This window comes from Pteronotus mesoamericanus, unplaced genomic scaffold (genome assembly GCF_021234165.1).
Source record: "Pteronotus mesoamericanus isolate MK-2021 breed Mesoamerican mustached bat unplaced genomic scaffold, CSHL_Meso_final contig_27, whole genome shotgun sequence".
Classification (NCBI taxonomy): domain Eukaryota; kingdom Metazoa; phylum Chordata; class Mammalia; order Chiroptera; family Mormoopidae; genus Pteronotus; species Pteronotus mesoamericanus.
Genome location: NW_026555115.1, coordinates 24,262,955 through 24,275,573, shown reverse-complemented (window position 1 = coordinate 24,275,573; position 12,619 = coordinate 24,262,955). Strand labels below are relative to the sequence as shown.

General features: G+C 34.4%; 1 protein-coding gene across 1 annotated transcript in view; it reads right to left on the bottom strand.

The window, feature by feature from the left end:
• CCDC14 (coiled-coil domain containing 14) overlaps positions 1-12,619 on the bottom strand; it is a 53,096-nt gene that overhangs the window by 31,231 nt on the left and 9,246 nt on the right. Inside the window, exons 6-9 of the mRNA XM_054575199.1 lie at positions 7,775-8,011; positions 7,567-7,661; positions 6,177-6,675; positions 4,043-4,184 (exon numbers count right to left, since the gene is read on the bottom strand). Of these exons, the coding sequence (XP_054431174.1) occupies positions 4,043-4,184; positions 6,177-6,675; positions 7,567-7,661; positions 7,775-8,011 (973 nt within the window). The remainder of the gene's footprint in view (positions 1-4,042; positions 4,185-6,176; positions 6,676-7,566; positions 7,662-7,774; positions 8,012-12,619) is intronic.

Genomic DNA, 12,619 nt, shown 5'->3' with positions numbered 1-12,619 from the left:
TAGGAACACAGCATTGTGAATATATTTAATACAATTGAAATGTATACTTATAAATGGTTAAAAAGATAAATATTATGTCACACATTTTACCACAATAAAAATAAATTAATAAATTATTTTTAAAAAGGGTTTGGGAAGAGAAGTAAGCTAATGCTATTAGAAGACATTAAATGTGAACTTAGTAGCAACTGAAGCAAATAGATTTATAGGAAGATAGCAAAAGCCAAAAACAACTACAAAAATGAGCCTTCATATTGCTTAGGTTTTTACAGAGTATAACATCCCTGACTTCATGTTTAATTTTTTTTGTTTGTTTGTTTCTCATGGGGAATTCATTTTTGTAATATTTTTTTGCTTCTCTTTTTTATTTTCCTAAGTGCATCTTCTCCTTTTAAAGTTTTATCTTCTAAGTGCATCTTCTCCTTTTAAAGTTTTACCTTCTTTAAGAATTCTCTCTCTCTCAATCTCTCTTTTTCTGCCACTGAAAAGGGTTCGATTAATTTCCTGGAGACTGTGTAATACTGTTTCAAGTTTTCCTGGGTTTTCTTTGGGCAATTCATCTTGTGATGTTTATTCTTGATCTATCTTTGCCCCCTTTGTCAGTTTACGAATGCAAAGATCTCCCCTTCTATAAATTGTTTCTTCCTACAGCTTTTGTGACATCATTCTCTCTAGTTTTCCTACTTCCTTATTACTTCCTTCTTGGGTTTCTTTTACAGACTCCTCTTCCTGTGTTAAATAGCTATTATGTTCCCTAAAAAGCTGTTGTTCTCCAGCAATACACCCTTGGCTGTGTTCACACTTTATACATTCTTGGTGAATTCAGCACTTCTACACTGATAAGAAATCACTTGCTTTTAATCATCATTGTTTCCAGTAATGAAAACAGAGCCAGGTATATAGTAAAAGTTCAATAAAAACATATTCAGTGGACAACTCCCAAACCTACATTTCTATCCTGGATCATATTCTTATGTTCCACTTGTACCATACATATGTCCACATGGACTCTAAGTGACACATTCAGCATATCTAAATCTTAACTCATTGGCTCTCTCCAGTTACATCTTTTAATTAAAAAATAAAGTGAAATTAAAAACAAATAATCTATTCTTTCTCTAGTAGCTTCCACCTAGAAGAATTGTGTTACCATCTTTCAAATGATCAAACCAAAAGATTTGACTTCCCATTTCACTTTTTTGTTCTGTATGGGTACATAATGGTCTTGCATTTGAGTCTAAAATCAGGAAGTGGTCATGAATTCTAACTTGCCTTATAAATATTAAAGCACTCTTTAGCTCAATGGTTCCTAAATGAAGTAGTGCCCCCTCCAACCCCCAACCAGGAAATTTGAGAATGTGTCATGGCTTTTGGAGGTCACAATGAATGAGTCACTACAGACACTTCGTGGGTAGGGACCAGGAAGGCTAAATGTTGTGCCCTGTGCCAGGAATTCCACATAAAATCTGTTCCGCTCCAAATGCGAAAAATGCCCACTTGCCAAAGAAACAATGCATCTAGCAATATATATTTTAACCCTTACCTGAGGCTATATTTATGGATTTCAGAGAAAGAGGAAAGAGGGAGGGGGACAGAGAGAGAGAGAGAGAGAGAAGCATTGATATGAGAGAGAAGCATCCATCAGTTGCCTTCCATAGGCGCCCCAATCAGGGATTGAACCGTAACCTACATATATGCCCTAACTGGGATTGAACTGGCAACCTTTTGATGTATGGACAATGCTCCAACCAACTGAGCCACACGGCCATGGCCACCTAGCAATATTTTTAAACCACAAGATGGCAATAAACTCCAGGGAAGTCCTGAAGGAGAACTTCCTGTCTAAAAAGAAACATGAAGTTTCTAAATGCCCAGGTAGAAAGCTTTTTTGTTTAAAAGTACTGAAAAACACTTCTGAATGAACCAAAGCATTCCAACTTTCATTTGTAATGGAGATTATAGATAATTCTTTCTAAATTAAGACTTCCAAAGAGGCACAAAGCTTCCTACATTTGTGCTAGAAACCTCATTCTGCTAATAAGAGCACATATTGGACAAAATCTTCATTTTTCAATAGTTTCATTTTTAGAAGGTCAAGTAAACAGAGGCAACATTATACTATATAATTTTGTCCTCTAAGGACACAGAGTCAAGACCTCTGGTGCAGAGTCTGAAGAATTAGTTCAAGACATCAAACTAATACCTTTTTTAAAAAATTAAAAACAAATAATCAATAAAATAGTGAGTATCACTTTCTTCAGGGGTTTACAAATTAGCTCCTAAAACAACTCTAAAGTGTTCTTAGGAATAAAAATAAGTAATAACCATCGATATATCCCATTGATCACAATATTAAGAGTATTCTGAGACTAAGTTCTGGTCGTTTATTTAAGAAAACAATCATTTGATAGTCGTATCTTTAGAAACATAATTATTTTAAACGGTTTTAGTATATTCTTTTGTTTCACAAAATACATCTAAATACTGAAGTATAAATAAGCAACTCTCTACTTCCTAGCCAAGGCAATGTAAGAGTATAGAAATTAAGATGACTATGCTCTAAAAAACCAAACTGCTAAGATTTGAGTCTTGTTTCTGTTACTTCTTAGGTATGTGACCTTAGGCAAGTTATCTAACTGCTCTGTGACTTAGTTTCCTCATCTGTAAATGAGAATAACAAAACACCTACCTTATAGAGCTGTTGTAAGAATTTAAAAAGATGACCCATATAAAGGTTATTAATACCCTGGTACATAGAAAACACCAATAAATGTTAGAAGTAGTATTGGCTATTAATATTATTATTTATACCTGGTTTTGATTTTGAAAAACTAATGCCATTATTATAGAGATCATTTAGTCCAGAAACAAAAATAATACTATTAGAATTTAAACCCTGCAACCCTATTATATATCATAGTATCTACAAACTAATGATTGTTAAATAATCCTAAGCAAGTAAATCTCATTGGGTGTCATGTCTTTGCAGCTCCAGATCCATGAATTTAACCTGTTTTACAACTAGGAATCCTATTTTATTGCTTTCTAGTTTTTTGACAAAGTTTGTGCAGGTTCCAGGTCCTATTTGGTACAATGTCTATAGCTCACGCAACTGTAATGCCCTCTCAGGGCACACCCAGACTGCAATGGGGCAGAAGCACCTGAAAACGTGCTCCAATTCTCTGCAAAGTACACTGATAAATAGATAATGGCATGGTGGCCTTAGTCATCACTGACACATTCAAATTTAAGATGATATTGATAATATAGAAAGTGATTTCTATGATTTGAGATTAGATCCCTGGTTTACATCTTTCCTAAACAAATTAAGACCATAATTCCAAAATAAGTTATGATGGTCAAAAGACATTGAAATTTTTTTCTATGCCTAAGTGTGATGGGCTACTGGTGCTCACCCTTGTTGGTTCTCCTTTCCTGTATGGGAAATATGGGAAAAATTTACATCCCAGATGTTTCTATTAGGCACGGCCATATGCCTCTTTTTTCACCTACAAAATATAAGAAGTGAGATTGTCACTTCTGGGCCAGGGCATGTAAAAGTCAGTGTGACAAATCCGTGTGTTCTCTTTTTCCTGGGAAACACTGAGACAACAGCCTTGTGATGAAGGGAAACTTAAGTGCTGAGTCATAGGATGAAAGAGATCCATGTTGGTCTTGATGTGAGAGAGAAATAAACTTTTGCTGTGTTATGAGACTGAGATTTTAGACTTTGTTACTGCAGAATAGCCTAGACTAGCCTGATAAATACCTCAGGGTATCAATACTTCATTTTCCTCTCTATACACTACCAACGAAATGATAACAGAGGTAAAAGAGGTAGTAGAAAATATGTGCCAGTGGGCAGCAATAATGGAAATGCGAGAGAATACTAGCAATGTATAGAAAATGGGGAAAACAAAGTAGAAACACAATAATACAGTAAACCTATTCTTCTTATGGAGCCCTAGATGTCTCATTTGGCACCTTTGTTCTGATCATGGAATCTCTGCATAGAGACAAAAATACAGTGAGCGATTCTTACCTGCGTAACTGAGCATTTTCACTTCTTAGAGGTTGCATGGCCAGTGCTATTTCAACTTGAATATTTGTGTTTCCACTTGCTGCTGGAAGCAGAGATACACATGCCTCCAATTCTGTAATCAATCTCTGAATTTCTGAATCCTCTACAAAAGGCAAAAGGAATGAGTAAAAACATATTATAAGTTGTTTTGGGATAAGATTATGGTTATTCATGTATATTACTAAAGAAGAAATTTTTTTAGATATGTACAAACTTGCTATAAATAAACTCAACTCAATTATTTCTACATTTAATACACAAACCCTATTTTCTTCTTTCCTGCTGCCTTATTCAAAAAATTCTAAAGACATTAAATTCAGACAACTAAAGGTTAATCTTAAATCACAGCATTATTATATTAGTGATTTTTCTCAGAGTCTAATAAAAGATAGCTTACACCTATCTCCTAGTTCACATCACCAAAGGACTACTAGACATCTAGCCTGTAATTGCTAACAGGTTTCCTATAATTGCTCACAATATTCATATTTACAACACAGTCTTTGATTCTGTTGCAAATAATTTATTTTAGGAGATTCAATTTGGTCAAATATTGAGGGAGGCTCTCTACTAAGATAAGGTTTTATTATTTAATGTTATAAAGGAGACTTAACACAACCAGCCACACCTCATTTGATGTAGCATCAAAAGCAGTAGACATTTTTCAATAATTGGGGGAAGTGGATGGTTTTGGAGGTGGCAAACTCGAATCTAGAATGTAGAATTTAGATCTTTTGTCCTTTTATTTTTCTCCTTTCATTTCCATTCACATATTTTATAGGCTGAAAACATTTAATAATTATAATATTAACTGATGCCCAAAAGAGGTAGGAAGTATATTCTAAATAACAAGAAATAACTCAAACTCATGCGTATTTTAACACCCCCATGAAAGTATATGCACACAGTAAACAACAATGTCTAATTACTAAGCAGTCCTCTACCAATCCTTTGTACAGTGGTTTCACTCCTAAGTGTTAGAGGAAGTGACCTGGGTTACCCCACTTTCTAGCAAAATAACTTTAGTCAAAGTACTTAACTTGTGCAGTCTAAATTTTTTCATGGTTAAATGGAAATAACAGTACCTCACAGGGCTGCTAAGAGGAGTAAATGAGAAACTGTTCTCCAGGCCTAGGTTTCCTCATCTGTAAAATGGGAGCAAGAACAGTACCTCATAGGGTTGCTGTGAGAATTAAATGAGATAATGCACATACAACACTTAGCACAGTGTCACGCATATGGTAAATATTCAATAAGTGAGAGCTAATGTTGTTACTATTATTATGGTTACTATGATTAAGTACTTGGTTGAGAGAATAGTGATAAGGTGAAGGTCTGACAACAGATTTTAATGTATCAAACCTTTGGAATAATAGTGCTATAGTCCTATAGATAAACTTAAGAATTGATATTTTGCATGTCAGTCTGCAAATTCAATCAGTGCTTCTCCAATCAATCCATTACTATGCTTTTTAAGATGACAAATTTCTAACTCACTTTAAGCAAAAGTCATTAATTAGGGTACACACACATAATGCATGCAAATGAATATAACCTGGCTCAAATATCTCATAACTCCACTTAAGACATTTTTCTTGATTTAATCAAGAGATCCCAACAGTAAAAAAGGACATAAAAAGGTTTGGGTTACTTCTCACAGTGAGATTTATTAAACATTAGGACAGTTGGTTATTAAAGAAATGATGTGAAGAAAATCTCTGCATTTTTTAAAAAATAAAATGAGTCTCTTCCAGGGAGTTAATCATCTTTAGGGATCCTCTAACATCTACAAATTTATCTCTACAAATTCTTTTTGGTTGAATCTTCTCAAGATCCCTTTTGATCAAATAGAATGAATACACACTTGCAACTAAGATTGTTTGATATTCCCTAGTACATTTCAAATCCACAGTAGAGGGATCCATACCTAAAAAAGAAAGTTGGTAGAACTCATTTCCTTATTAGCTGAAGGCATATTTCTATGGAAAATATCACAAACTCCCTGTTGATTATTCTAAATTTAAATTACTAAATAATATGCCATTGCTATGTAGCATTAACACGGGGCTACAAAAAATTATAAAGTACTCATTACCTTGCTCTGCTACCAAGGCCTTCAGCTCTCCCAACAAATACTTTACAGTTCTAACTTTTTCAGCACTCTGGTTCTCATTTTCTGCCTTCTGGGCGCCCTTTATTCTTGAATCTTGCACATGTATGTTTAAATCCTTTCCTTCACTTGTGATTTCTCCAATTTGTTCTTTGACACGTTTTTCTACCTTATTGGCCAAGAAAGCTGGCTGTAATAGAGTGGAACTTTGATGTGTCTGGCTGTCTGGATATGAATGCAACAGATTCATATATGTTTGGAAACACTGTAGTAGGTCTGGTTCCTTAGAAACTTCTCGTTGTGGTAGAATTCCATTAGCAAGATCCAGTTGCTGCAATGCTGGAATAGCTGCTTTGTCGGTTTTGGGCAGGCTACACTGAACTCCAAGACTAGTACTAAAGGTATTCCTTAAAATGTCAGTACAGTTCACAGAAATTGTTTTATGTTGTGATGCAAACTGGTTGTCACCATCAGTCTGAACTTCCTAAAGAAAGAAAAAAAACAAGCCTTCAAAAGTGTAAGCACTGGCATTAATTATTATATATTCAAATCAGAAATATTAGAAAATCACTTCTACAGGATAGAGCAATAGATCACCAGTGAGTAAGCTGGATTTCCCCCTAGCACAATATTATAGTTGTTAAAAAGTTAATTAGTTTACTCTGCAATATAGGAACATTATAAAGCCATGACTAAAATGGATTGTTTAGAAATATCACACATGGATTAAAGGTAAAGGCATCAAAAATTAGTCCACTTGGGGACTAAAACAAACTTACACTTTGGGAAATTTAATTGTAAGAAAATAAGCACAAACATACAAAAAGTTTTTATAAAAACTTTCAGAAATGATATGGTAGTAAAAAACTGACTGTTGCTTAAATGTCTGTCATAGGGGGGTAGTTATGCAGACAATTGTATATCTACTGAGTATAATCAACTCATTAAATATTTACAGAAAAATTTACAGAATGTATATAAATATAGAAACATGTTTATAATAAAATGTTAAGTGAAAAAAGCACAGTATAAAATTTAATTATGACTACATATTTTTTTAAAACTTAAATAAAAACCAGAAAACAAAATCTACACAGAGAATTAAATGATTGGAAAGCTCTCTATCAATGTTAACAGAAATTGTGTCTGGTTGGTTGGTATGAGTGATTTCTTTTTTCTATTGATCTCTTCTCCCTTTTTCCCCTCATTATTATCCTTAAGAAATAGGTCAAACAACTTGGGCTATAAAATAACTTGGAAAAATAATTGGTCTTTACACATTCTAAGACATTAAGATATAATTAATAACTTCAATTTTCTCTCTTAAGATGACAATTTCTAAAAGTTACTTGTATAGTATATAAATTGTACCTACAGAATGAACCACTGGAGGGTAGGGTGGCTGCTGAGGTAACTGGACTGGGGTGGAAGTAGATAAGCCATACCTAGAATGTGGAGTTGCCTGAGAGTCTAAAAGGGTAACAGAGATAAAAAAAATCATTCACATCTTATACTACTTATACTATAACAAATCAACTTAATTAGAATTTATATTCATGCTTAAAAATATCATTCATACTAACCAGAACCAGAGCCAGTGTGGCAAGGTACAGCAGGAATTCCATTAGGGTTGTTCTTTGAAGCTGAGTTATTCATCAGTGACATTTGAGTCTGCACATGCTCACAGAGGGCTTGGTATATTATGGGTGAATACATTCTATAATGATCTCGGAATGACCAATTTTGTGGTATATCTGAGGAGTCTCTTTTACTTCCAGCAGAAGTTTCATTAGGTATCTGTTTCTTATAATCTGAAGATACTAACGTGGAAGAAGGGAAAAAAAGCTGGAAAAATGATTCTTCATAAAGTTTTGTCATAAGACTTCAGGGGAAAAAAGGACTTTCATTGTATATTTTACAGAAGGGTTTTACATCTATCAATCACAAAGAAAATCACCTTAAAATCCTTTTGTTCAGTTTGTTATCAATTAAGTTCTCCAGTCAAAATTATCTATACTATGTCTTTAAAATCTCTTTTAAATGCTATTTGTAAAACCTCTCCTTCAATTAAAAGACCTCTCTTAAGGGTGTCATTTCTCTCTAAAAACCAATAAAACTCTTTCACCTTGCTCCTTATCCAGTTTCATTTTCTTGGAGGGCAATGAAATTTAAAAAGCAGAACACTTTGTGACAATTCTGATGCTTTGATGGTAAAGGGAAAAAAAAATCATTCAGAGCTTTGAGAACAACACTAAAAGTAGACAATCTACACACAGAACACTCAAAACAAAACCCTAACCTTGCATTTAAAGTCTCCAAAGCCTGACCATAACCTACTTTTCCCATCATCTTCCCATCACCCCCAACTCAAATTTTTCACTCCAGTCAGGCCCATTTAGACTGCCAAGAAGCCTTTCTCATCTTCCTATAACATTATTAATTTCTTCCAATGCAATTCTACCCACTCAACAAGGCTCATCTGAAGCCTTCCCTCTTCCATGAAGCCTTTTCCAGTCATTCCAGTTCAGTGACTGCTCTTCAACATGCCAGAGCACAGCTTGTCTATACAAATCATATATCACTTGCAGATTACACTACATTACTTATCTTTCATTCTCCTTCTATCTGGCTAAACTAAGCTTCTTCAAGCAAAACTGTATCTTACACTTCATTATTTTCTCCCATAGTCCCCTATTAGTCTATGCACAAAGAAGTACAAAGTAGAAACCTATTAGCATATTAATACATGAAAAACAATAAAGTTTTCTACATAGCACTACTTTATATATCAGTATCAAAATCTATTCCCCTGTTTAATAAGTTATGCTTCCCAAACGTTTTTTAAAGACCATTAACAGAAATGAGTGTGTCCTTGGTAGATCACAGGTTATTAGGATAAAAAAGATAAATTTAGAAAATATAAAGCTTTTGGCAGTACCTACCAAAGCTGAACATGTAATTTTCTATGACACAACAACTGTAGCCCAGGTATAAACCTAACAGAAATGAGTGTTCACATATACTAAATCATGTGCACAAGAATGTTCACAACAGCTTGATTTGCAGTAGCCAAAAACTGAAAACACTCAAGAGTCATGACTAGTAGAAATGGACAAACTGTACACAGCAATGGAAAAGAACAGATTACGGATGCACACAACTACTTATATGCATTTAACAGACATAATGTTTTATTAAAAATTTCAGACACAAGATTGCACAGTGTACAAATACATGTATATTAAGTTCAACAATAGGTAAAACTATCCAATGGAGATAGAAGTCAGAAAAATGGTTACTCAAGGATGAAGGGACAGTTGATGGTGAGGATACTGATGAGGAAAGAGCCTGACGGAATGATGAAAATGTTCTATATCTTCATCTGGGTGGTGACTATATGGGAGTATACCTACACAAAAACTTACCAAGATTTATACTTTATGAAAGTTATTCCTTAATTGTCTTAAAAGTGAAACAGTTAAATTTCTGGCATGGAATTCCACAAGCGTAGTATATTGAAAACAAAAAACACTTCTAAAAGTGTAAAACTTACATACAAAAGCACAAACTTAAAAGCAGATTAAATGTTGTAACATATGAAGATAGAAAAAAATTTTAAAGAAAAATACTAAATTAAAATTTGACTATGAAAATGGTTAGAGATATTAGATACTTCCATGTTGACTTGAAACATGCCTCCTTTTAAGATGACCTATTCCTGTGAGCCCACTTCCCAGGCCTGAATACAAGCTCTAACATGAATTAGCTGAGGAACTTATAGCAAATTCCTTAACCTTTCTTGACATCATTTTCCTCATCAGAAAAGTGATAATAAAAGTATTGCCTACTTTATAAGATTACTATGAGAAGTAAATGAGATAACACTTGTAAAGAAAGTCTAGCACATAGTAAGAACTCATTAAGTGTTATCTATATTACCAAATGGCTGCAAAATCTTAAGACAGACAAGTAAATATGTCATATTCACAAATTTCCCATCTGGTATCAATGAAAATCCTCAAAGTATGTCTCCCACCTCTAAGCAGTAATAGTTATTCTTTATTATCTGAATAAATGAGCTACAATAAAACTGGTTAATTAACATTTATGTAAAAAATATTTCTAATTAGAAATGTAATTTTACTATAAATCAAATGGAATGTATCCTCTAAAATATTTTAACTTTGAAATTTAAATGATGGAGGGTAAGATCATAGTCAGCCCATGGCTATGCAGCATATAGTTCTTTCTTTCCTCTTAATTCATGGGTCTCTCTTCTGCTCTTGGATTTCCTTTGGCCTCATACAAGACAAGAACTGTCTGGTTTGAGGAACTCTCCAGTTTCACACTCGCAAGTCCCAGGCACTGGCTTTCATTCACCACCTTTACAAGGGATGGTTTTCACAATCTCTGATAAAGCTGAGCTACAATATTATGCTTCTGCCAGCAGATGTCATCATTCAGCACAAATTACTGAACTTCAAACTTATTTCTTTAAAAACTCAAAGCTTTAAAATTAAAATGACGTACTTCTTTATTCAGTCCATATGAAACTCTAATGGTAATGGTGGACATTTGTATTTGAGAAAAAAATCAAATTATCCAAGGGAAGTTAAAAACAATAAATGGATATTAAAAAGGCATTTATATTACTATGCAATTTTAAAATAAACCAAAAAACCAACAAAGAAATGAGCCTGTCACTACAAATACAAATGAAGCATATTTTCTTGCTCTTGTTCATCACACCAAAGCACTCTACATGAACATTTTACTGAACAGATTAGGATGCCAATATGTTTAATTGGTGTCAGTTGATAACTAGAATCATGAAAGGGATGCATTCATTTATTCAGTCCACAAATTTCGGTTTTGAAATCTGGCTGCTGTATAGCATTGTTGCTTAGGTGTACACACATTGTCTGACAGGTAAGATAATTCCTGCCAGCCAAATATAGAACAAACATCTACTGTAGATAAGAACTGCTGGATGCCTATTATAATTTGAAATATGTAAAAGTACACCTGGCTTAGATGTGGGCAATCAATGCTGACCATACCCTGCCTGTAGTGGTTCATTTCCCTAAGGTAAGGTCAGCAATATACATACGATAACTGAAAGGAGAGTCACGTGCCCACAGCATTCAACAATTATCAAATATGAAATGCCACTTATTAAAAAAATGTTTTTTCTTTAACTATCAGGAGCACTCTAAACATAGCTCAATGCACTTCTTGAACTGCCTGCCTGCCTCCTTACTCCTACTGTGCATCAAGGTAGGCGGGCTTGACTCTACAGACACTAAGTGATCAGGCAGGTCCTAGGCAGAAAGTACACATAGGACCATGCCTCAGAAGATGGTTAACATAAAATAGTAAAACACTGTATGCTAAAATTAAAATTATATATAGATACTAGTTAACATAACAGATTCCTTATATTCTATTAATAATTTACCTCACTTGTGTAGAGATGGAAAAAAGAGCAAGTACTAAGCATGGTTTTTGTGTTTTACTGAGCACTGTGATAACACAGTATTAACAGCTGCCAACCACACACAAAAAAAGATATCCTTTCGACACAGTGCTACAGTTTGTAACCTAGAAAAAATAGTCATTGAACCAAAGGAAAGGATGCTTCTGCTTTTCGTAAGTCAACCTTCAGAGTAAGTAAGTACTCTTACTTAAGTAAGTAAGTAAGTCAATTAGAAATAATTTCAGAGTAAGTAAGTCAATTAGAAATAATTTCTAATACTGCAACCCTAAAGGAGGCTGTCCTATGGGAAGTCAGTCCTACCTTCTGATGACAAAAGTAGAAGGGAAAGGACAGTAAGAGTACTGTTATCTGATCAGAGGTCAGAACTGCTGATCTGACTCTAATCCAAATAACAATTTAATACTTGGGACCCAGAATGCCAGATATCTCTCCACTGCTCCTTCAAATCCACCCTCCACTCATCTCCAGCTTGCTCTCCCTAAGATGCTGATCTGCAATATACAGACTACATTGTTAAGAGACAGTCCTTCATGAGTCTCTTCTGCTCCTATGTTTCTTGCTGGGTATACCAAAAAAGTAAGACTTGACTTAAGGTCTCTACCAGGGCCATTTCTCAGGGTGAAACCTTGAGCTACCTTGACAGATAAAGTAATATTTCTCCTGAGACAAGTACAGGCTTGCTTACTGTTTACTACCCAAAGCAATGCAATCACCAACTCAGTGTTCCTCAGCTGAAACTTAAACCTCTACAGCATGCACAGCATCTGTGTCCATCACATGACCCCCATGGCAATTGGTGGCAAGGGGGAACCAAGACAAATATGTGGTATGAGTAATAAACTCCTTTGTTTCTGACCCAGAAGTCTTTTATCTCCTGCCAGTATCTGTGGTATAGTAAGGCAAACTTATTACCTTGTAAGAATAAAAATCA